This window comes from Rhea pennata, chromosome 15 (genome assembly GCF_028389875.1).
Source record: "Rhea pennata isolate bPtePen1 chromosome 15, bPtePen1.pri, whole genome shotgun sequence".
Lineage (NCBI taxonomy): Eukaryota > Metazoa > Chordata > Aves > Rheiformes > Rheidae > Rhea > Rhea pennata.
Window position 1 is genome coordinate 1360439 of NC_084677.1, and position 24268 is coordinate 1384706.

The 24268-nt window shown below is 48.3% G+C and overlaps 2 protein-coding genes across 4 annotated transcripts; both read left to right on the forward strand.

Annotated features, from left to right (window-relative positions):
• The first annotated feature begins 3377 nt into the window (after nucleotides 1-3377).
• Nucleotides 3378-13278, forward strand: AMDHD2 (amidohydrolase domain containing 2). Of its 2 annotated transcripts, none has more exons than XM_062588544.1 (12): nucleotides 3378-3613; nucleotides 3887-3993; nucleotides 4685-4821; nucleotides 5617-5756; nucleotides 6309-6363; nucleotides 7189-7401; nucleotides 8687-8775; nucleotides 9130-9274; nucleotides 9550-9657; nucleotides 10422-10490; nucleotides 11123-11224; nucleotides 11666-13278. In XM_062588544.1, the coding sequence occupies exons 2-12, from the start codon at nucleotides 3911-3913 to the stop codon at nucleotides 11752-11754; spliced, it is 1230 nt and encodes a 409-aa protein (XP_062444528.1). In that variant the 5' UTR covers nucleotides 3378-3613; nucleotides 3887-3910; the 3' UTR covers nucleotides 11755-13278. The 2 variants fall into 2 exon arrangements, with proteins under 2 accessions (XP_062444528.1, XP_062444527.1); XM_062588543.1 differs by having other exon boundaries at nucleotides 3378-3608.
• A 2040-nt stretch (nucleotides 13279-15318) lies between these two features.
• On the forward strand, nucleotides 15319-22753 carry C15H8orf33 (chromosome 15 C8orf33 homolog). 2 transcript variants are annotated; one of them, XM_062588163.1, is made up of 7 exons: nucleotides 15319-15385; nucleotides 16155-16245; nucleotides 18952-19089; nucleotides 19294-20009; nucleotides 20908-20998; nucleotides 21132-21278; nucleotides 21411-22753. In XM_062588163.1, exons 1-7 carry the CDS (start codon nucleotides 15377-15379, stop codon nucleotides 21605-21607), a joined length of 1389 nt encoding a protein of 462 aa, XP_062444147.1. In that variant the 5' UTR covers nucleotides 15319-15376; the 3' UTR covers nucleotides 21608-22753. The 2 variants fall into 2 exon arrangements, with proteins under 2 accessions (XP_062444147.1, XP_062444148.1); XM_062588164.1 differs by having other exon boundaries at nucleotides 20911-20998.
• Nucleotides 22754-24268: the final 1515 nt, after the last annotated feature.

Here is a 24268-nt window from a genome sequence, read left to right on the forward strand (position 1 = left end):
GCAGGCAATCATTGACATCATGGAATGGTAAGTACAGCATAAAATCTCATCTAAATTCAATTGTTGGCCAGGCAGGGATGTTATGTTCATGCACAATTATGTTCCCCATCATTTATCTTTTCCAGTGTGATTCATCAGAGGAGCTTATATCAGCACCCTGCCTAGACACAGTCCTTGACTCTCTGCAATACTGTGGGGCGCTGAATTAGATGCACTAGAGTGAGAATGGAGACTGTTGCAGCAAACAGTTGTCCCTCTGAAGCAAAGAGGATAGAAAGTAAATGGAAGTGTTTGCAAGGAGATATTTAGCTCTAAATACTTAGACTGTTGAGGATGCTGGCTTTGATTTGAACAAAATGTAGTACTTGCCTTTGAAGCTTAGGCATTTTGGAGATCTATTCCCCTTCTGGCCACAGAGATTGCAGACATCAAAAGGGCCATTGGTAGCATCAGAACCACTGGAGAGAAAAGGCAGGAGAAATCACTGTTATAGCACAGAACAAGCATTCTATGTTCGCTTCCACGCTACTACTGACTTGTCAAGTGACCCTAGGGAGCCTGCCTATGGTAATGCTGTTAGCTTAAAAATAACATTAAAAAGAAGTAATGACTTACTGGCCCAGGTTACGGTTAATTCTTTTTTCCTGAACATGAGATTCAAGAAGGAATAGTGAAGTGAGGCGTTCTACCACTTTTACTTTGACTGAGCCAATAAGCAGTTTGAATTTTATTTTGTCAGTGTAATTGGTTTGGTGTAGTATTGTGCCTAGCCAGCTTTCCAAACAGGTACACAATTTGCAACACTTCATCTACCAGCAATCTGGGGCAAGAAGCAACTTGTACATTTGAGGTTAGGTTCAGTTGGTTAGAGCATGGTGCTAATAATGCCAAGGTCGTGGGTTTGATCCACATATGGGCCACTTGTTTGAGGATTAGACTAGATGATCTCCAGAGGTCCCTTCCAACCTTACCAATTCTATGAGTCCATGATCTAGCACACCTGAGTGTAGTCATTCAAGAAGTAAATACTCATGAGCCCGACAAAGTAAAGCCTACAGTGTTGCTTCCTTGCATACTGAATGTAATCCACTGGCACCACAGGGTACGCTGTGCATGCTGTGGGCAGACCCTGGAGAATCACCTGCATGTGCAACACCAGTTCCTCCAAGCAGAGTCCCCCAGAGGAGCTTCTGTCCACCATAGGCATTGAAGCCAAAGTTACTTATTCATAAATACACAGACTTAAAAGCCATTAGGAACCACTAATTCATCTCAGCTGACCTCTCAGACCTTTGAACTTTGCCTGATGTTATGCTTGAGTACAGCCTTTCTTCCACAAAGGCATTCAGTTCTGACTCGAAGATGTCAAACACTGGACGTGTATGCCAACCACTGGCTCAGCAGTACTGAAGGATACAGCACCAGAACCCGTCAGCTTATGGCATGACTTTTCAGCTATACCTGCATCGTGGCTCACTAAGTGCTGCAGGATCCTCAGCTGGAAATTACCAGGTATGGGTAAGGTAGCAAATTTGTAAGGGTAAAGGTAGCTTGGGCTAATTCTAGTCTATCCTAGAGCTGCAAAATTCTTCAGTGATGATTCTTCAGACTAACTCCTGCCCTGAGAAGCTCGTATCTGCAATTAGTGTAAACACAACAGAAAAAGAATCTGCCCTAAACCTTTCTAATCTGAGCATAAGGCAAGCAGCAGCAGGAGGTGTGCATTGAATGGCAAGAACAAGGTAACAAGATGATTGTGACAAAAATAACATCTGCAGTGGCCAGTGCGCTGAGATGTCGCCTGCTACAACTCCTCCTCCACTATTTTCTCCAGCTCATTTGAGCTCACTGAATTTGGGGGTTCCCTGGGTACGAGTCCCTTCACAATGGTGTTTTAAAGACCTTTCCAAGAGCATTTCACAAATTATCCATTACATACTGCAGTGAAACACCAGCATTTGCTGCTGCCAACCCCCTTAGAAACTTTAATATGAAACATCACTCATTTGTTTACATGTAATGCTTAGTGTGATTAAAACTGATCCAGTGAGTAAATCTACTGAGACATTCAGCTGCAAGCGTAGGAACTGTCAAGAAACCAGCCTGATGGTTAGGCTTACTCTAATTTGGGCTGCAACAGAGCGGGAGAAAGGAGGCAGAGGAGCCACAGCTCTGCAAACTCATGACACCCTGGTGGGATTGGTTGTTTTTTCCTTCAGTGCACAAGCAGCACACAACTGGTGCATTCAGAGGCAGCCAGTTCCTCTGGACGTGCTAGCTCCCCAGATGAGAACGGAAATTTTTCTATTTATTTTATGTTCACCACAGACAATTACCTTTGGTCCTGTGCAGGTGACAAAAATAGACTGCACGCTCATCATCCTTTGTAATTCAGTAAGTAACCTTGAGGCCCCAGAGAGGCAGTTCAGCAGCGACTGCCGGAGGCTGTGGTGTATAGAGGCCACCCTGAGCTAGAAAGTCACCGTTCGGACATTGTATGTCAGGTTTCACCCATCTCTCTCCCAACTAGATCTTTCTCTGCCTTTGAACAGTCTCTCACTGAGCTCTGGTGGTATCAGGGTCTATTTTTCTTCTCAGCCGCCTCAAATGGTTTTATTTCAGATTTATAGCCTCCCCGGCAAGAGGGATACGAGGCTTCAAACCGCTGTCGGGGTTTTAAAGCAAGCTTGCCACCTCCCAGAGTGATCCTCCGGTGCAGCAGCAGCTGGGTTTGCAGGAGCTGCTACTTTAGATGCTTGCAGAGAGAGAGGTCAGGGCTGGAGATACCTACAGCAGCTGGAGCCTCAGAGATGCTAAGCCGGAGGCGGCAGCTCTCACGCATGCCACCGGGCAGCGGGGCCTTCCGGCATGGTGCAGAGGAAGAGGCTCATGGAGCGCAGCCCCTCTGCCAGGCAAAGCCCTGCTCTCCCCACTGCCCATGGCCACCGCGGCCTCGCCAAGGCCTGTGGGGCACCACAGCCCGTCAAACAGCCGCTGGGGCAGAGCTGCTACCGGGAGAGGAGGCCGCCCTCTCTGAGGGGCTGTGGCAGCGCCCGGGAGGACAAACCCCCAGGTCGTCCCCCACCCCCAGCAGCCTGCAGCTCTCGGGCTTCGCAGCAAGCAGTGGGGGCCCTTAGCAGGTTTCTCTTCCCTCCCCTCAGGTCCCCAGCCTGACCGGCCTCCCCTCAAGCCCCCTCCGGACTCCTCCCCCGCCCGCGCAAAGGCAGTAACCTCCTCAAGATGGCGGCCACCGCCAACCACCCCCCCCCTTTTCCCGCCCTTCCCATGATGGCGGCTCGGAGGGAGCTGGTCACGTGGGGAGGGGCGCCTGCAGTCGCCGGCTGGGCGGGCTCACGTGACCGGGGCGCGGGCGGCGCTGGACTGAGGCAGCCTCGCGCGCCGGCCTCGCCGTGGGGCGCGGAGGTGGTGGTCGGGTCTCGGCGCCCGGCTCCTCCCTCCGCCCCTCCCGCAGGCGCGGCAGAGCCGAGTGCGGCGGGGCCCCGCCGGCGGCCATGCGGGGGCAGCGGAGCCGCGGCGCTGGGGCGGGCTGAGGCGAGGGCAGCGGAGCCGCGGCGCTGGGGCGGGCTGAGGCGGCGGCGCGGCCCCAGGTGAGGTGAGGTGGCGGTGGGCGGCCTTTTCCTTAGAGCCCCATCCCAAGGGGGCCCGGTGGGGTAGGAGGCGCCTGTGCCGGCGCCCCGGGAGCGGGAAGGAGCCGGGAGCAGCGCGCTGCCCGCGTACGGTCGCGGGGACCCCCGGTCCGGGCTGCCGCCCTGTGCTGGAAGAGCAGCATCGCCTTTCTCTCACTGCCTGTCTGCCCCGGGAACCCAGCCCTGATTTCCAGCCCGTGTCACCTTCCCTCCTTCCTTCCTTCCCTGACCGGTTTCAGGTTGGTTCCCTCGCAGCCCTGATAATGCCATCTAATAAATCTGTCTCGGATGCTCCGATCTTCCAGTTCACAAACTGCCGCATCCTGAGGAATCACGAGCTGCAGAGGTGAGTGGGCTCAGCTGGGGGCTGAAAAGGCTCATTATGGGGCCTACAAAGTTGACCTTGAACCCAGAAGTATTCTAGGAAGCGGATCCCGATTTCTTAGGGCGTCACGTGTAGGTTCCTGTAAGCTGCTCTCCCGCTGTCCCTTGTCTCCCTCAGTCCTGCTTTTGGCCTGATCTTTGAAGGCAGTGAGATGTGTACATCATACTTCTAACGTGCTCCCCTCATCTTTAATTTGTCTCTCTTCCCACCCCCTCAGTCAACTTCGGGGCCCATTAGCCATTTCTGCTACATTTGATAGAGGACTTGGGATTATCGGGGGAGTCTAATAAAACTAGAGGTCAATGATATGTCAATCATATTGTCTCAAGAGAGACAATCATATCCTAGAATAGAATAGTTTCTGAACACGGCCCTTCAAAGGTGTCAGAGAACTCACAAAGAGGAGGATCTTGACTAAGAAAACAAAAATACTTTATTTCCCTGCTTGTGGAGCAAGCTGTGGTTGCCTCCGTTACTTGTGCCTTGGCCTTCTTTTCCCGGGTGTTTCCAGATCCCTACACAATATTAGAGATTGCAACTGGATAGTCTAGCAGATATGGGGAGAGAATGAGGGTTTGTGGCACGTGGAGCTGTTGGGGGCCCCTCTTCCGCCGCCAGGAGGAGCGGTGTGTGTGTGTGACTGTCCGTTCAGGGAGGACCTGTGGGTGCGAGAAGGGAAGATCCTCAACCCGGAGAAACTGTTCTTTGATGAGAAGGGGTCTGCCGACATCCAGCTGGACTGCAAGGACAGCATCATTGCCCCTGGTTTCATTGATGTGCAGATCAATGGTAAGGAGAAGCCACATGCACTCTTGGAGAAACTGGGGGTTCCCAGGCATGTCTGCTGTTGCTCTTTGTTGTGTGTATGCTGGCTGTGATCAAATTTATTTCAGCAGGGCATCAGCTGCTTGAGGGAGATGTGAATCACCAAGCTCATGATAAAGAACCATTATGCCCATGGTTACTGCTGTTGCATAATGGATCCATTTTGGTGCTTTCGCCCTGTAGGGTTTTGAGCCCAGCTTTTTTCTTAACTTCTTTTTAATCAGTAGTTTCTTTTCTTCTGCATCCGGCTGGTAGTATGCCTGCTCTGCACTTTCTAGGACATGGGGAGGACAGCGCGACTTCTCAAAGGAGCAGAGTTTACCAGCAGTTGCTCTTTCCTGGACGCCTAGAACGGCTTGTTCAGTGCTAGATTACATTAAAAGACAGATCTCCTCTTTAATGGGTTTCAAATTTACTTTTTTTCCCCCGAGTCAAAAGGAAACGTTGATGTTTCTTGCAGAACACTGGGATGTTACAGCAAAAAGCACTTCAGCAGGACAATGTTGGTTGGTTTTGCAGAGCTTTGAGAGTGTAAAACACAAGTGCTGATAGAGCCCTTTGAGCCCAGTCAGTGCAGATATGAATGGAGTGGCTCACTTTGCTCACACAAAATATTTCTTAAGCATTTTTTGTATGGGGAAACGTAACACCTTCTCAGAGTACCCTATTTGTCCTTGACAAAGGGGAAATTCTGGGCAAGGAGGAGCACTGTCCTGTGAGGAGGCTGCAGCTTTCATCTCTGTTTTGTTCATGGTGCAGGAGGCTTTGGCGTTGATTTCTCACTGGCTACAGATGACTTCAAATCAGGGATTGACCTAGTCAGTCAGAAAATCCTCTCCCATGGAGTGACCTCCTTCTGTCCCACCTTGGTGACTTCTCCCCCATCTGTGTACCACCAGGTAAGAGAATATCCTCCCCACTCATCCCCAGGGTGATAAAGGGCTGAAGGCAGAGACTGGTACCATGAGCTGAGAGGACTGAGGCTGTAGCCTCATTCTTCAGAGGCTGAGATAGCTGCCTTAGAGGAAGAGCCATGAGCATGAGCAGCTGACTCCGATTTCTTGGCCTTTACCTTTAGACTATTGAGACAACGATGCCTCCTAGGCAGCTGCCTTGCACAAATGGGGCATGCAACTTGCTTTTTCTTTGTGAGCTGTGTTTTAGTGGTTCCCAGTGCTCCACCTTCGAAGCACTGTAGGGACCCAAGGATTTGGAGGCAATATTCCCCAAGTGGAACAGAGATGCAGCTGTTTCTGCTAAAGTGAAACACTTCAGAGTGCTCCACTGAGCAGAACCATCTGAATTTTACATGACAAATATCAGCCCTTGCTATTGGTACCTGTGGCTGCTGCTCTGTTGGGGCAGCTCCATGAGTATCCCAGCAAAGATACTCTGTTGGGCAGGCTGGAGTACTGTGTCTGCAAGGCTTCTGACAAACCTCCCTTCTCTAGATTCTCCCTCAGATCAGTATAAGAAATGGTGGAGCCCATGGAGCAGGTATCCTGGGTAAGTGCTTTTGCTCCTTATTATTCTACCTGGTGCTACTGTAGGAGAACAACTATCTTTTTTCTCATTAAGGGAAAAGAAGCTACATTAGGGGCAGAACAAATGGAGGCTGGACCTCCAGTTGATGGGAGGGATACATGGGTAGGCGTAGACCTGCTTTCTCCTTCAGCCTTTCTCTGGCTTTTGTCATATTCTCTGCCATTGAATGTGCACAACTCCAGCACTTCCAGGCCAGACAGGATAATAGCAGCACGCTGCTTGGCTTGGCCAGTCACCAGTGCTATGTCTCTTACTATGCTTACCATGCTGAGCACTACAATCCAGAGGCTTTTGTTATTTACTGGGTATTTGGGGCATCAGTGCCTCCTCAACCTGAAAAAATGGGTTGAGGTACCTCTTTGGGAAGATTGCCTTCCTGGGATCTTACTTGGAGCTCTTCATATCCAGATCCAAGAATGGAGTACCAGTGGAGCACAGCTTGGAAATGGATGATAGAAGTGATCTTGGAGGGCCTGAGCTGGGGGAAGCTGGAGATTTGGGGCTGCCAGCAGCTATTACACAGGGCTATTACACATGTTGGCACAGGGGGGAGCTGATTGCTAGTGGAGAGAGCTGGGGTAGCCGGACTGGAGCAAAATAAAAGTGAACAGGAAAAAACCTTGCTCCCACTCAGGCCTCTGTTGTTACTCATGCTCAGAGTTACCTGAACAGAGGGTATTTTGCTGAGAGAGGATACCAGGAGCTTGAGTGGATAGAAGGATAGAAGCAGCAGGTTTCCTAGTCTGAGAAAGGAAGAGCCATGGCTGTGTGTTCCTGTTTGGGCAGGGGCCCACCTGGAAGGACCATTTATCAGCAAGGAGAAGAAGGGGGCGCACCCAGAGCACTGCCTCCACACCTTTGAGGCAGGTGCCTTTCAAGACGTGCTTGCCACCTATGGGACCCTGGACTGTGTCCGGATAGTCACCCTGGCCCCAGAGATGAAGAGGAGCAGTGAGGTGATCCGTGAATTCACCAAGCGGGGCATCTGCGTCTCACTCGGTAAGGGCTAGAGTGTAATGCTTAGGGGAAGCTCAGGCTGACAGCTCAGTTCCTCTCTGTGCTGCACAAAGCATGGGCCAGGCAACCACGTCCCTCAGGGCCATAGCACCTCTAATGGTGTCTTGGTGCAACTGGTCTGGATGGGATTTCCTTTTGCTGTCCCCTCCAAGACCAGAGAACTGCCTCTCCATTTCCCATAGCTAGTGGGAGCTTTTGCAGGACAGTGGTTTTCCGGGGTCACCGGCAGCAGTCCTAGCCTATATGGAGGTAACAGACTTGTCACAAATAAGGATGTAGGTTGATGTTGAAGATCTGTCTCCCTTTGTATGATAAGGGTCAAATTTCATATTGATTAAAGAGCCCCTGCAGTTTAACATAAGGTAGTGCTGGTACTGTTCAAATGGAGGAAAGATTTTTTTTTAAAAAAAAAAAAAAAAAACCTTCACTTTAATAACGGCTACTTGGAAAGGTTCAAACTCTGAAGTTCAGCTGCTTTAGACCTTATTGACAGGTGAAATGAGTTTTCCAAAGGTTACTGCTTACTTCTGATAACTCAGTTCTTCAACCAGAAAGGGTGTGGGAGACATTTTCCTCCTCCACTGCTTTGAGGCTACTGACTTAAAACTGGCCACATTTTTCTGGTCCTGTTTCACATATTCTTCTTTCCCTCAGATTCATTGAAAAAGAGATTTTTGGTTTTTTAAGAGGTTTTTCTTCAGAGTGAAATTGAGCCTTAAGCAACAAGAGTGCTTGTACAGCAGAGCCCACAGCTCTTACCTTACAGCCCGGATAAGGAGAAGAACCTCAGAAAGGCAAAGTTTACCCATAGAGATTAGAGCTGCTGTCAGCATTGGGAAAAACAAAATTTTCTTTTGCATTGTGTATTATCCACGTTCTTTCTCAGCAAAGTCCCCACTGTCTCTCTACTCAACGTACATCTTCTCTGTATTAAGCCTTTAAATACCTGAGGATAGCAGAATGGCCCTTGGGCCTCTAGTCTAGTCAAATGGCTAACTCTCCCCAGTGCTGCAGGGAGCAAGGCAGCATCTCTGATTATTACAGTATGAACAGTGAGTGTGTTCAGGCGAACCATCTGCTACCAGAGTCCCTCGCAGTCATTGCCAGATATCTCTGTGCCAAGGCTGGTATCTCATACCTGGACCGATTGTGGGGGGCATCAGAATAGGGTCCTAGTGTCAGAACAACTTTATTCTTGGATATCCCTGTGGGGAAATAAATGGAGAGACAGGAAGAAAAAAAATCATGCAGTGGCCTTTGTTTCCAGGTCACTCAGTGGCTAATCTCTCCCAGGCAGAGGAGGCTGTGCAGCATGGTGCTACCTTCATCACTCACCTCTTCAATGCCATGTTGCCGGTGAGTAGCCAAGGGTACTTGCCCTGTGCTTCTAATGCTTTCAAGTGCTTTCTCTCTCTCCCGCCTCGGGTGCTTATTCTTCTCGGCTTGTTTCATACCAGGCCTTTCAACGGGATTTCGGTAGAGAACTGAATGCAGTACATTTCTACTGCCTGATCTAAAAGAATCAAGGCTGTAGCCAACTTGTGAAGTTGATGAGTTGTCCAGCCATGTCTGGTAAAGCATGGAGCGCCCAGCTGCCTATCTGTCACTGTGTGGTAGAGATGGCAGCTCTGTCCCCTGGCAGGAGCAATCTCAGACTCAAAGTCCTGGCGATGCTCCCCACAGCTTGTTCTCTCTCTCCCCCTTGGGCAGTTCCATCATCGTGATCCTGGGATCGTGGGGCTGCTGACAAGTGACAAGATTCCTGCTGGGCGGAGAGTCTTCTATGGCATGATCTCTGATGGCATCCACACCAACCCTGCCGCGCTGCGAATTGCCCACCGAGCACACCCCAAAGGTGAGCCATGCCAGGCCCATCCAGTGTTGTCAGCCTGGCCCCCTGCCATCTCAAACGCTGTACCATCTCCCACAAGACAGTTGTATGAGTGCTGTGGTTTGGTGCCTGAAAGATGCTCCTGCCACATATTCTGGACAACCAGAACCTCCCACTTCAATAAGGTGCTGCTGAAGATGTCTTTGATCCCCTCTGTGAGGGTCAGCAGAGCGTGGTGCTTGGACCTGCAGTGAGAGCAGGTATGAAGCTAACACAGCCTATTTCTTTGCATTCCTCAGGCCTGGTGCTGGTGACAGATGCTATCGCTGGTATGGGGCTGGCACCAGGTCGGCACACGCTGGGCCAGCAGGTAGTGGAGATTGATGGGCTGAACACCTACATTGCAGGTAAGCGCTTCTTGTCTCTTGCAAAAGAGACAGGGTTAGCACTGTCTTTCATATCTGTTCCTGGAGAGCTCAGCATTATTTTCAGAGCCTGGCAGCGTAAGGCAGCACTTGTGCCACCTTCTTGGACTTTGTTGCCTGCTCAATTAATAGCCGAATAGTAACACGGCCCTGAGGTGAATGCAGCACCTCATGAGGAGGGGCAAGGGCCCTGTTTTGCTGGAGTAAGGAAGAATCTGTTGTTTCTTAGTTATCCACACCAACTTTGGACTCCTTATTGCACAGTGTTATGGATGCTAGATGTTCTGGTGGGGTCAGAAAGGACAGATATTTACTGTCCTTTGTCTTTACCATAACACCACTGCTTTTGGTTAAAGAAGTTTCCAAACTGCAAACAATTGGAGACTTGGAAGATATTTCAGAGGAGGGTCGTTCCTTGCTCAGTACCCATCCCCTGTCTCTGACAGCAGCTTCCTAAGCTGTGAGCTCGAGTTTTATTCAGTCCAGCTGGTCTTATGTTGGAACTGTGGGGTGATTTCCCAGTAGCCCTCCCTGCACTGCCAAAATAGGTTGTGTCGCACCTCATTCTATCACAGCAATGGCTGAGAGCCTTCCAACTTGTTCCTGATATTGATGTGTAGAAGAACCCAATTTTGGGACAATTGCATGTCCCAAGATTTCTACCACCTTGTGTTTTGCTTTCCCCCCACCTTTTCCTTGATACTAGTTAAGGGGACGTGCTCAATGCTGTCCTGCTTCTCTTCCAGGCACGAAGACCCTGAGTGGTAGTGTAGCAACCATGGATGCGTGTGTGCGACACTTCCTAGAAGCCACAGGTAAATAAACCTTATCCACAAGCCAACACTGCCTGTGTGGACTCAGGAAGAAGTCTGGCTCTTGCTCAGCTAGAGAATGTTTCTCTTTTGCCCAAGACATGAGGAGAAAGGCCAATATCAGTGACACAGACCTCACAGATTAGCATCTTTTTAAGCAGGGACTGCATTTTAACTTGTAGCACTAATGACAGGTGATCTCTTATCTTTTTTCTGACAAAGGGATTAAAGGTAATTGATTTCCTCTCCTCATGTCCTAGATACTTAGTTCTCCTCTCCCTGCTGAGTTGATAGGGACATTCCCTTCCTCAACTCCGTCCTGCTGTGGTGACAGCATTGCAGCCCCTCCTGCACTTCTTCTATGTAAGCTCCTGGTAGTTCAGGGAAAAGGCAGCATCCCCCAGGGAGATCAGGTGTTAGTGCTCTACCATGACAGGAGAGGAGAAAGATTAGTATTGGCAAGTACAGTGGTGCTTCTGTGGGTTTGGTTATCCAGATAAGTCTCTGCCAGGCTACTGACTGAAAGAGCTTCATTGCTGCATTTGCCCCTGAAATACTGCCTTATTCAAGGGACTTTTGGGCTGCTCTGCAATGGTTCTGTGTTTGCTGTCCTAATGCCTCCTCCTTTGTTCAAGGGTGCTCAGTAGAGACTGCTTTGGAGGCAGCATCTCTCCATCCTGCCCAGCTCCTGGGGATTGAACATAAAAAGGGAACCCTGAACTATGACTCTGATGCAGGTACTGGTATGGGGACAGCGGTGCAACTTCTTACACTGAGGGCTCCTGTGTACTGGAGTGGATGTTGGGCAAAGCAGGGGCTGCTGCCAGTGCAACCCTTTCCGTGCAACCCTCCCTATACAGCCCTCTGGGAATTTCTGGTAAATCTGCTTTGCTGCTTACGTGGGATTTGCTTTGGGCTTTTTGTAGTTCTTGGCTCCTGGTGGTGATTGCTGAGCCCTTTAGACAGAACTCCACATCTCGGCTGGGCATGGAGCATAGCTACCATAGCAGGGATGGCACAATGCACTGCTGTCTTGCTGACCTTTCTGCACTGAGGAGATGCTCTTTCCTTCTAACCGAGTCCTAGAGCCTAGCTCCTCCCAGCCAGCTTCAGCTGCTCCAGTTCCCTTTCCTCCATTTCTCTCTGACGACTCTTCCTTTCTCTCTTGTCTGGTGCAGATTTCCTGATGCTGAATGACAGTCTGTATGTGCAAGCCACATACATCGCAGGCGAGCAAGTCTGGAGACAAGATACGTTATGCATGTGACTGGGTTTTCCTGGTGCCGCCCCCCCCCCCCCCCCCCCCCCGACGCTCCCTGGCACTGTGGTTAGCAGCTTTGGTAACCACCCCACTTTTTTCTTCTTCCTTCCTGCAACTCCCTTAAAGGAGACTCATACCAAAGAGCTGTGTTTTCCAGCACAACCACTGCTTCCAGTGCAACCACAGCCATGCCTGCAACAAACTTGTTGGTGCTCATGGGTGGAGTGGAAAAAGCAGGCAGGTCTGTTGTGGGGGGGGGGGTGATTGTTAGTCCCTGGAGTGTCCTGAAGGACTGCACAACTGTCCTGTACAGAGTCCCCAGGCAGAGGTGCTCCTGTCGCTGTCTTAGAGCAGTGTGAGGCTGTCCTGGTCTCTGCACTGCTTTATACAGCACACACTAACCTGCCCTGTGTCCAAGGCAGGCTCAAGCCATCATTCCTCTCCTTGCTGTTTGCCTTACTCTGGGGCAGCCATGGTTGATCAGACATCAGCTTCCACCAGCTCAGCTTGCAGTTCTTCATGTTAAAAGGTTCCTGTTGTGTTGGCAGAAGTTCAGGATCCTGTTCTGATCCCCTGGAACTTCCTCCATCGTGCGGAGCAAGGCTGCCACAGCTCACTAACTCAATACCGTTGTGGGGCTGTATTTCTATGTGGCTGAATCCTCAGGGCAGAGATCAAACCCAGGAAAACAAGGCATTGTTGGCCCTTTGTGCCTTTTCCCTGCATGGGTATTGAATCCACAGCCTGTGGTTTCTGCTGGAGACATGGACAACATCCTGCCACAGAGAGCAGTGTTCCTCTTCACCCTCTGCTCTGGCTAGATGGATTCTGCAGGCTCTAGTCTCTGCACCCTGCCTTCACATCACCTGATAGGTTGGTACTTTCCTTAAGTCACGGATGGGATGTTTAGGGGATGTGTCCAGCCTGGTAATGACTGTCTCACCAGCCCTTGGTCCAGCTCAGGGGCAAAGGGAAAGAATTCTGTGGTTCACAGGAGAGAGTTACAGTGGGATTCTGGCCTTTTAAGACAGTTGCTGATAGCTCACTATTTCTATGCTCATTATTATCTTCTCCAACACTTGACTGTCAGCTAATTTCCCGACACTTGAAAACTTCTTTTTGAAGACTGATTGTGACTTGGAACCTTCCGTGATCAAAAAAGCCTTGTGATAAGTCACAGAATAAGTCTGAAAAGCCTCAAACCAATTAGATGACCTCTGTAAGCAAGAGGAAGGCTTAGGCAAGGGCTAAGTCTTAGCAAGAGCAGAGGTTGCAAAGCAAGACAAGAGTCTGGTAAGTTTGTAGAAGTGTACAGATTTTTCCAGTATCTTTTTATAGCCTTTAACAGCAACATTTGAAAGTGCTTTCCTAGCAATTTAAAGCCCTGATGGAATGACTGGCAGCCTTGGAGGATTTCTAACATCTACTGCCTATGTCAGCAGAAACTGTAACCACCAGGACTGAAGTATTTGAAAGAGACATCAAATACTGTGCTATGAAATACAACGTGCTTCAGCATTACAAACTTCACCAGAGGAGCATCTGACTGCTTATTTAAAAAAAAAAGGGGGGGGGGAGGGGAGAAGAAATAAAAGAAATAATAATAAAAAAAAAAAAAATCCAAGGGGGGGAAAAAATGGAAAAACATGAAATAAGGTGTCTAACTTGCTGGGGGGGGGGTTGTTGTTGTTTTTTTTCAAAATTTAAATAATCAAAAGGACATCTAAAATAGAAATAGATTTGGGCAATACCTGCATACAGGGGTTAGAGGCTTAAGCCTACCCATTTTGGTCTGCTCAAACTGTGCCCTGATGTACCCCCTGTGTTGTATACTGGAGTGGCATGTAACAGGTTGGGATTTGAGCTGTTGGTGACTCTGATTTTCGAACTTCTGCGTCTTTGGGGGGATTTTCATTAAATTGGACAAAGGCAGTGTGGTATTCGGTCCTGTAGTGAGAGAGGCCTCATCATTGCAGGTAGTGGCGATATGACCCTGCATCGCCTGGTGGCCCTCGGAGGAGAGGAAGGGAGACCGGCTCGTGAGAGAACAAATGCGCTTTTTTAAAGCGGGAATTGGGCTGCTCCCCTTTCTCAGCAAGGCAGGTGGGAGCTTGGCGCCAGGTAACAGGCGCCTGCGAGAGCCTCACAGCCCCTGTGCCAGGGCGTAGCCGCCTCCCAGAGCCAGGGCTTGCCGGCCGCTTTCCAAAAAAAGCCTTAATGCTTCATGGCCACCTTCCTCGAGCCTCCTCCGAGCAGCTTTCCCTGAGGAGCTGTACGTGCTGCTTGCAAAACCTCTTTGCAGAGGCCTGCTGGGGAAGGAGGGCTGTAGCCAAAGCTGGGAGCAACTGCTGCTCTGGTGGGGCTGGGTTGCCTGGCAGAGGGCAACTTTCCTGTTCAACTTATTCATCAATGACCTGGATGAGGGGACAGAGTGCCTCCTCAGCAAGTTTGCTAATGATACCAAGCTGGGAGGAGTGGCTGACACACCAGAGGGCTGTGCTGCCATTCAGAGAGACCTGGACAGGCTGGAGAGCTGGGCAGAGAGGAACCTCATGAGGTTCAACAAGGGCAAGTGCAGACTCCTGCACCTAGGGAGAAAGAACCCTAGGCACCAGTACAAGCTGGAGGCTGAGCTGCTGGAGAGCAGCTCTGCAGAGAAGGACCCGAGAGTGCTGGTGGATGACAAATTGACTATGAGCCAGCAATGTGCCCTCGTGGCCAGGAAGGCCAATGGTGTCCTGGGCTGCATTAGGAAGAGTGTTGCCAGCAGGTCAAGGGAGGTGATCCTGGCCCTCTGCTCAGCCCTGCTGAGGCCTCATCTCAAGTACTTCATCCAGTTCTGGGCTCCCCAGGATAAGAGAGACATGGAGCTACTGGAGAGAGTCCAGTGTAGGGCTACGAAGATGATTAGAGGTCTGGAGCATCTGCCCTGTGAGGAACGGCTGCGAGAGCTGGGCCTCTTCAGCCTGGGGAAGAGAAGTCCGAGGGGGGATCTTATCAATGTGGACAAGTACCTGAAGGGAGGGTGTCAAGGGGATGGGGACAAACTCTTTTCAGTTGTCCCGTGTGACAGGACAAGAGGCAATGGGCAGACACTGACGCACAGTAAGTTCCTCCTGACCGTGAGGGGGAATTTCTTCCCTGTGAGAGTGATGGAGCACTGGCACAGGTTGCCCAGAGAGGTTGTGGAGTCTCCTTCTCTGGAGATATTCAAGGCCTGCCTGCATGTAACCCTGTCTGACGTGCTCTAGGTGACCCTGCTGAGTGGGGAAGTTGGACTAGATGATCTCCAGAGGTCCCTTCCGACCTTACTGATTCTGTAATTCTATTAAGAGGGCTCCGGGTCCCCCCCGCGTTACCGCTTGGTGGGAGGCGCAGCTGGTCCGCTGCTGAGGGCTCTTCCTTCCGGCGCGGGCGGCCGCGGCGGGGCGGAACCGCGGCGCTGGGGCCGGGGAGGCGGCTGCGGCGGGGCGGGCGCTGAGCGTGAGGCGAGGGGCCGCGCGGCGCCGCCGCCGCTCCCGCCGCCTGCGGGGCGCCCCGAGCCCTGCCGGACCCGGCGGGCGCGGGAGGCCGCGGCAGCTCCTGGCGGGGCGCCCAGCCGCGGGGCCGGCGCGGCCCGGCTTCCCTCATGGCGAAGGTAGGAGCTTCCCGCCGCTCCGCTGGTGTCTTTCGCGGCTCAGCCCCCCGGGGCTTTTCACAAAGGGCTTTCCTAGCGCTTGTGTCTGCCTCAGAGTTTTCTCCATCCATCTCATCATTGTTTGTTTATTTATTCATTTTATGATCTGTTTAAATCTTTTTTCCCATTTGCTAGTGCTTTTTAATGGCTGCCTTATTCAAAGGCAGGCTTCTCAGCACTGCTGTCCAGCTGCTTATCGCGAGGTAGGTAGGGTGAAAACGCAGCAAAAGATTATCTTAAGGACTTAAAGGTATTGGTTACTGTAAAGAATTGGTTAATGTAAGGAAAACATTCTGTGTATGGTCACAGCTGTGCTGGAGGGAAGATCTGCTGTAGGAGTATATTAGGCTGTTAGCTGCAGCATAGATGAAGAGTGTACCGTTTGGGGCCTTTAAACGGGGAAAGAGGGAAAAAAAGAAGGAAAATCACCCAGGGCTAGTCTTGGCTTGCCAAGGGTGACTGGCCTGCTAGAACTTTGCTGCCTCCAGTATTTAAAATAAGGAGGCTTCACTTGGCATGAGCGCGGCGGGGCCTGTGTCGCTCTGTTCCGCGCTGATTTGCGGTGCAAGCGGTTGTGCTGCACGTCTGTACTGTCAGGCCCCGAAAGACCTGCTGCTCTGATCTCCCGTGTAACGTGGAGCAGGGGACTTCAGAAAATGGGGGCTCGGAATCGGGTTTGCGAGTCTGCTGCTTGCACTTTTAAATGTTGTGCCTTCCCCCCATGTCTAAGGATCCCCAGGGCACCTTCCAGGATGAGGTGGAGTGGTGCATTTTGCAGCTGGAGACAAATCTCCTTTGCCTCCAGCCAACCCCAAAACAAGGTATGTTGCCTCCTTTATAGTCTGCAGCTAAATTTCAGCTTCAGTGTTGATTTAGTAGACTCGGAAGCTTTTTGTATTTCTCCCAAATGATCTGTTTTCTCTTTTTGTTGTAAATTCAAAATTACATAAAACATTGAACTTTAAGAGCTATCTTATTTTATCTGCTTTCCTGTGACTTTTCTCCTCAGTTTTCTATATTTTTTTTTCATATTCTCATTTTCCTGTCTAGTCGCTTGTTGTTTGGTTCTACTACAATTCTGCTTTTGTTTTCCAGTCTTAAGGAAATACTATTTAAGTATGGCTAGCTCTTAGACCTGTAGGTTTATTTTTGTGAAGCGTGTTCTTCATTGTTTTTGTTTGAAGGAGAAATTACTTGAAAGATAAAGTCCTTTAAAACACTTTTGAGGAGACTGCAGTTTCATCCAGTCAGTCCAGCTTGTTAATGCATGAAGACTTGTATCCGCCTTCTACCAATGACCAGTACTTAATATTTAGGAGAAGGATGCAGTTACGCTTTGTAACATGCCTTGCTGAGCGTATGCTGGTGCACCTGAGGATATAGTAGTCATTAATATATGCTCCTGCACAATGGTTGATCGTTAGACCATTTTTTTTTACACTGCTCTCCTGTTCTGAGTACACAGGGTCAGGGAGCAGCAAGGGCAGCCTGCTCCCAAAGGGAAGTGAGATGGGAGCCGATCATAACAACAAGGCAGGCAGGGGCAATGACTTCACTGAAAAGGGCCCCAGTACCCAACTGTAGGGCTATGATCTCATTGGGATCACAGAGACTAGTGGAATAGCTCATGTGGCTGGAATGTTGCAACAGATGGATACAGGCCCTTTGGGAAGGACAGGCCAGGAAGGTGAGGAGGGGGAATCACCCTTTGAATGAGAGAGCAGCAAGAGCATATGGAGCTCTGCCATGGGTTTGGTTATGGGCTGACTGAGAGTTCATAGTTTGCACGGAGGGGCAGACTAACATGCATGACATAATTGGGGGTGTTTGCTATAGGTCACCTGATCAGGAAGAAGTAGTAAATGAGGCCTTCTGTAGACAGCTAGAAGTAGCCTCATGTTTGCAGGCTCTGGTCCTCATGGGGCTCTTTAACCACCTCAATAACTGCTGGAGAGACAACGCAGTAGGGCACAAGCAATCCAAGAATTTCCTGTAGAGCATCAATGACAACTTCCTGATACAGGTGATAGAGGAGCCAGCATGGAGAGGTGCTCTGCTCGACTTTGTACTTGCAAACAAGGCAGGGCTGCTTAGGGATGTGAAGGTTGGGGGCAACCTTGTCTGCAGTGATCATGAGATGGCGGAGTTTGGGATCCTGAAAGGAGAGAGCAGGGTGAAGAGCAGGATCACAACCCTGGACCTTAGAAGAGCAGACTTTGGTTGCTTCAGGGATCTAGTTGGAGGAATCCCATTGGATAGGGTCCTAGAAGGAAGAGTGGTCCAAAAAAGCTGATTGATATTCAAGCATCACCTCTTCTAAGCTCACGAACAGTCCAGCCCAGTAAGCAGGAAGTCAAGCAAAGGTGACAGAAGACCTGAGGGATGAACAAGGAGCTCTTGGCAAAACTTGAACATAAAAAGGAAGTATGCAGAGGGTGGAAGCAGGAACAGGTAGCCTGGGAGGAGTATAGAGACATTGTCCAAGCAGGCAGGGATGGGTCTGGAAAGGCTAAAGCCCACCTAAAATTTAATTTGCCAAGGGATGTCAAGGAAAAGGTGGATGTACTGAATGCCTTCTTTTCCTCAGTCTTTGCTGATAAGGATGGCTTTCTGGAAAAACCCAGGCCACATGTACCTGGGGGAAAGTCTGGAGAAAGGACAACTTGCTCCTTGGTGGAGCAAGATCAGGTTAGGGAACAATTAAGCAGACTGGACAAACACAAGTCAATGGGTCCTAATGGGCCCAAATGCACCCACAAGTGCTGAAGGAGCTGGCTGATGGCATTACAAGGCTACTCTCAGTCATCTTTGAAGGGTCATGGCAATTAGGAGAGGTGTCTTAGGAGCTGGAGAAAGCAAATATCATTCCAGCTTTCAAAAAGTGCAAGAAGGAGGACCCAGGGAACTACAGGCCAGGCAGCCTCAGTCCCTGGAAAGATGATGGTCCCACTAATCCTAGATACTGTTTCTAGGCACATGAAGGACCAGAAGGTGATCAGGAGTAGTTATCATGGGTTCACAAAGGGGAAATCATGCTTAAGCAACCTGATAGCCTTCTATGACAGAATGACTGGCTGGGTAGATGAGGGGAGAGCAGTGGATGTTGTCTGCCTGGCCTTCAATACGGTTTATGACACCGTCTCCCAAAGCATTCTCATAGAGAAGCTGATGAAGTATGGGCGAGATGAGCAGGCAGTGAAGTGAATTGAAAACTGGCTGAACAGCAGATCTCGGAGGTTTGTGATCAGTAGTGTGAAGTCTAGTTGGAGGCCAGTAACTAGCAGTGCATCCCAGGGGTCAGTGCTGGATCCAATACTGTTTACCATCTTCATCAGTGACCTGGATGATGGGGCAGAGTGTACTCTTAGGAAGTTTACGAAGATACAGTGATAAAATGATACAGCAGAGTGTTGGAAGAGTGTTGTCATATAGCTGGAACATGTTCGGAGGAGACCCTGTCATCAACATCCTGCAACAGATCTATATGACCTGTTTCTTCTCTCTTTTGGTCTTTTTCTTGAATGCAGTAGAAGAAACGCAGCATGTTCTCGAGGTCCTGCGCTCCGATGAGACCCCCTTGGTGAAGAAGCGACAAGTGATGAACCATGCGTTTGGGGATTATCGACTCAAAATGGCTGAAGAGCAGAAGAACACTGAGAAAGCAGGTGAGCTTTAACTGTCCCTTTAGGGGATGGTGATACTTGGTTCCTTTCTGAAGGTTTTTTTGTTTTGTTTTGTTTTTTCAATCTTGCAGCTTTTGACTGCATTGCCTCCCTGCAGCTGTGCCTTATAGAGGGAGTTGCAGTAACAGTGACATTCCCGTAGTAGGAAATTGGCATATTAATAGAAACATTCTTTATTTCTCCTAGCTCTGAAACCTGGGGAAGCAGAAGTGCAGCCAGGCAGTGGGCAGCCTTCAGGTAGCGTGATATACAGGAAACACTCTGACAAAATCTCTGAGGCAAAACCGAAGCAGTCCATGTTGTCTGACAGCAGCTCCCGACTGGACTTCACACCTTCTGAGATGGACCCAGCAGCACCTGGTACAACTTTGGGAGCAGCTCCTAGTACCAGTGGTGCTAAGCAGAAACAAACTAATGTAGGAGCCCCAGAGCAAAAGAATTTGAATGAAGCATTGAGTTTTGCTACTTCTGGACAAGAACCCAAGTTTGCTTTCAATTTTACCATCACAGATGAAGATCATCCTCTGGTTCCATTAGTTCTAGCAAACCAACCCTTAGAGAATACAGCAAACCATGAAGCGCTGGATAATTCACTGCCTACTGAATCACTAGATGTGCTACAGAGTTCAACCCTGCAGAAGCCGGAGCTGACTCAAACTACAAATAGTGCACCTGGAGAAGACAGAGGCCATTTCGTGTTAAAGATCCCCATACCAGAGAGTGCTCCTGTGACAGAGAAGGCAGCTGCAGATGGAGCAGCCCAAAAAAAGAAAAAGAAGAAGAAACAAAAGTCATCTAGCAATAAAAAGGAGATAGAAGAAACAGAGATAAACGGGAAGGCAAAGGCAGACGCCAGTGGATGTCAGAATAAAGATGCATTCCACCAGGATGAGACCTCTCAGGTGTTTGAATACTGATAGGATTCCATAGATTATAAATCCTTCAATAGAAGAGAAACTTGATGTCTATGCATAGTTTAACGTGCAGTTAGTATACTGACATGGAGTGCAAGCTGAAAAACAAGGGTTGCTGCTTATTTCTTACAGCTGCTGTTTTCTTCCTCTGCTGGTCAGTTGATGAACCGAACAAGTAGAAAGGAAGTTAATGCTTTTTTGTTGTCTGCTTGAGGCTTGTGCTGAAACATTAAGAGTTTTTGATGTTGAGACATGTGGTAGCTAAGCTTTGAGAAGCCAAGAGCACAGTTACCTTAGGAAAATAAAATTTTTAAGGCAGGTAACTGCTCTCAGGGCCAGCTGGGTATCTGTGGGTACTGAATCAGGCACTGTACCCATGACCTGCTATCAGGTGGGATAAATTATTCATATCATGCAAATAGCAAAGCTGAGGTGCAGACCTCCATCCACATGGGATCTGAGATGCCAAGATTCTGCTTCTGGTTTTGTCTGTTGCTTGCTCTGTGATTTTGGGTCTGTTGGGGGTGGGATTATTATCGTTGTTAGTGCTTATTTCTTCCATCTGTAAATTGACTCGACAGCTTCTTTAATATCTTGAAAGTCCTGAAGGGCTTTCCAGAGAACCGCATCTTCTGAATGGCAGCCAGATATTAAATCAATCAGATAGAGACAGTGAGTCACAAGTGAATATGTGTTTAGCACTTTAAATTTATCCAGTGAAAAACACTATAGGCAAGATCTCATAAAGTCTATAAAGTGACCACCAGAAACTGAAATTCTGAGTTACTCTTGATTTTTTTTCTGTGGATTTCCTTTGTGTGGCAACTGCTGCTATCATGTTAGGATGATTTATTTCCTTGTGCTTGCTCTGTTCTGTGTTGTATAGCAGTCAGATGACCAGCTGTGGAAAGAAGTGGACTGGTGTGTAGAACAGCTGGAACTTGGCCTGAAGACGCAAAAATCCAGTCCTAAACAAGGTAAGGTTGAAGAAAGCGGGGAAGAGTTACAAGAGACTGAGTGGGAAGGGTTGGCAGACAGGAGCAGTGCTGTAAGGGAGGGGCCAGTGCAGAGTCCTAAACTGTGGGTTGTTCGTGCTTCCCTCTGCTTCAGTGGAGGAGGCTCTCCGTGCAATAAAGACACTGCGCAGTGACAAGGCTCCGCTAGTGAAGAAGCGTCAAATCATGAGAACCATGTTCGGAGATTACAGGAAGAAGATGGAGGAGGAGCAGTGCAAACAGCTGAAGCTCATGCAGGCAGGTAGGAGACTGCCTGTAGGGGGAATTGAAGAGGAAAGCAAAACCGCCTTCACTCTCACCCTCTATATAGCTCTTCAGAGTGGGATATAAGGTGACTAAACATTTCTTCTTACTTTCTTCTCCCCTCTGTAAGCTGCAAAATCTGCCAGGGTTGTGGAAGTGAAGGAAAACATCCGCAACAAGAACTGCCAGGTCTTGCGGAAGCGCTCTGGAGCTTGCAGGAAAAGCCAGGATTCATCAGGATCCCCTTCAGCATCGCCCAGGACATCTAACACAGACGTATTCAGATTTACAACTTCCCAAGAAAAGTTTTGCTTTAATTTTTTTTAGGAAATTTATAGACTAAAACCGTGGCTAAAAGCTATGCCAAATTTCCTGCAAACCTTAGAAGGATGCTGAGCAGGGAAAATGTTACTTAGGAATCTCTGCGTGTTTCACAAAGAAGGGATTGACTTTCAGAGTGCCTTATGTAGAGATGTAATAACAGATCTACTTACTATATACATAACCCCAATACTCAGTCTGCATAGTAGACCTCTGTCCTCACACTGTACGGAGGCACCTTTTCAAATGATCAGTACAGACTCTGGTATCCAGAAAGCATTGGGCAGTGTATTTAATCAAATACAATGTGCAAGAGTTCAGGAACTGACAGGAAAATGTGTGGGAATCTTCTTTGCATGTTCATTTGTCTAACTGACAGGTACAGACTTAGAAGAAAACTGCAGATGCTGATTTATTCTAGCTTAGGGATGTCAGCGCAGGTATTTCCAGACAGGGAAAGATTTTAGTTTCTGAATCCAGGTTCTTGCCAGCTGGAAAGGATGTACAGTCAGTTCTTAAAAAAAGAAGCTTACTTTATAAGTAGCCCAGTGACAACCAGCAGTGAATCAGAGGATAAATCAACTCTGTCACAAACCTTGGGTGACAGTGAAATGAACTGTGACAGCCCAGAGGATCTATTGCATTTGATCTGTATTAAATTTTTACTTTCTGGACAGTTGAATGTACATCTTCAGTGCCATGATACTGCTACTGCTTCAGCCAGCGAAGTTGTCATCTATGTTCATGCAGAAAATCATCCTCACTCAATCTTGAAAAGCTGAAGAAACAGAAGGCCTTTAAAAGGAAACATGGTATCAGGTGTCCCTAGGGAGCAGTGCTTTCCTCCCTTTTATAGACCAGTCGGTCATCCTGCATGAGAAGCAAGAAATGGAAGCACAGGCAGATTTCAGGGTGTACTGAGAGACAGTGGAAAAATAGGTTTTTGAAGACTTTTCCTGCAAATGTTGTTGGCTGCAAAAAAGGAATATATTTTATTGCTAAGCTCAGATACAGTAAATTGCACCTGGAAGATTTATTTTATTTTAAATGTTTAAAATAATGACTGTTCAAAGACATAGGGGGAAAGTAAAACTGGATAATGCATTTGATAAGGAGAAATATACAGAAGACATAAATAAAACTATAAATCAATAGCTTAGTCAATTCTTCTACTCGCCGGTGAGCACTGTTGTTATTTTGACTGTATGGAACAACACATTTTTCAGACTTGTTTTGGATTTCCAGGATTTTATATTAAATGTGAAAAGGCTGTATCCTTTGCAAAATTTCAGCATTTTCATGTTGTTTACTATATGACCTTGGAATTACAGCCATTTTCTTACCTAGCTGCTTATGCAGCATACATTTGACAAATAGTGATTTTTTTTTTCCCCCATGTTGTTTAAGGTAAAGTTAGATCTGATAAAACTGTATAAAATCTTATGCTCTGAGAGACTTGGAGAGTATTCTGGGAAGCATTTGTACATAATTGCCTTGTTCTTTAGGCATTCACAGCTAAAATAAACATACTGCTGAGGTGGACCTTCGGTGTAACCTAATACAGCCAGTTTTATGTTCTTACTTCTGAAGAGGGCAGGGAAAAATGTCTTCGTAATACATGAGAGGCTCCTGTGGTTTTTGACAGGCCTTCACATAAGGCTGACTTGCAAAGCCAACCCATTGCTTCATTCCTCTAGTGGTACTTCACTGTTAGAGGACTCAGAGGGTGAAGGTTCATCAAAGTGATCTTCTATAGCCCTCAGCATCATCCTTGACCTGGGGACCTGAATGCAAGACCTGGAGTAAGCTGGAACAATTCCATGGGTAGGATGTGTGATGTTGGAGAAAACATTTTGCCTTTCTGTTTCCGTTCCCTGTTTGTATAGTCAAAGTGTTGCCGCCTGCACTTTTGACAGACATATCAAAGTTAATTCCTAAATGATTGTGCCTTGAAGAGGCAATGATACAATATTTTGCATCTGAGATTATAGTAATCTTTACCCACTCTTAAGCTTTGTAATGTTTGAAACTTCTTTGCTGCATTAGCACTCCTTTAGATCAAAAGGAAACAAGCAGAGTCTATTAGAAGTTAGCAAATGTTGTCCCTGCTTATCAGTCCATTCCCCTTCATAGGAACCATGACACATTAATTACATTTTTTTTTTAGAAGTGTTTCCTCTTTTTAGCAATGTTTTCATTTGGATTTCAATTACATCTCTTCCTAGAGCAGCATCAGGCCTGGATCAGGGCTTTGCTGTACTAGGTGCTGTAATCCATGTGGATGGAGATGTGATCCAGGCCCTAAGATGTGTGCTAACGAGGGAGGAAGGCTGTCTGCTTGGAGTTCTTAATATGGTAGAAAATAAGCTCACTTCTGACCTGCCTGTCTTTTCCTCCTCAGCTTGATGCTATGCATTTTGGGGTCAGTGTAAAAGGGATGACTATGATTTTTGCTGTATCTCTTTGGTGACTGTCCACTTACATGTAGTGTAGCAGTTCCAGGCCCAGGTTTGTAGGCAGCAAACTGTTTACAAGTTCTTCCAGTATGGATGTGACCTCAGGAATGAGTTAAAGGCAAGGCAAGAATGGAGTGCAGAGTACACTAGTGCCTTTAGGGCATAACTTGCTTGATTGCATTGGTCCTGAAGAAGTAAAAATTGAGGATCA

Bases quoted from the DNA above. Each gene is read 5' to 3' on its own strand.
- AMDHD2 (XM_062588544.1), top strand. From the start codon at position 3,911: ATGCCATCTAATAAATCTGTCTCGGATGCTCCGATCTTCCAGTTCACA. The intron at 7,402-8,686 runs GTAAGGGCTAGA...CTTTGTTTCCAG, and splicing joins GGGCATCTGCGTCTCACTCG to GTCACTCAGTGGCTAATCTC. The intron at 9,658-10,421 runs GTAAGCGCTTCT...CTTCTCTTCCAG, and splicing joins GCTGAACACCTACATTGCAG to GCACGAAGACCCTGAGTGGT.
- C15H8orf33 (XM_062588163.1), top strand. The intron at 19,090-19,293 runs GTGAGCTTTAAC...TATTTCTCCTAG, and splicing joins GAAGAACACTGAGAAAGCAG to CTCTGAAACCTGGGGAAGCA. The intron at 21,279-21,410 runs GTAGGAGACTGC...CCCCTCTGTAAG, and splicing joins GCTGAAGCTCATGCAGGCAG to CTGCAAAATCTGCCAGGGTT.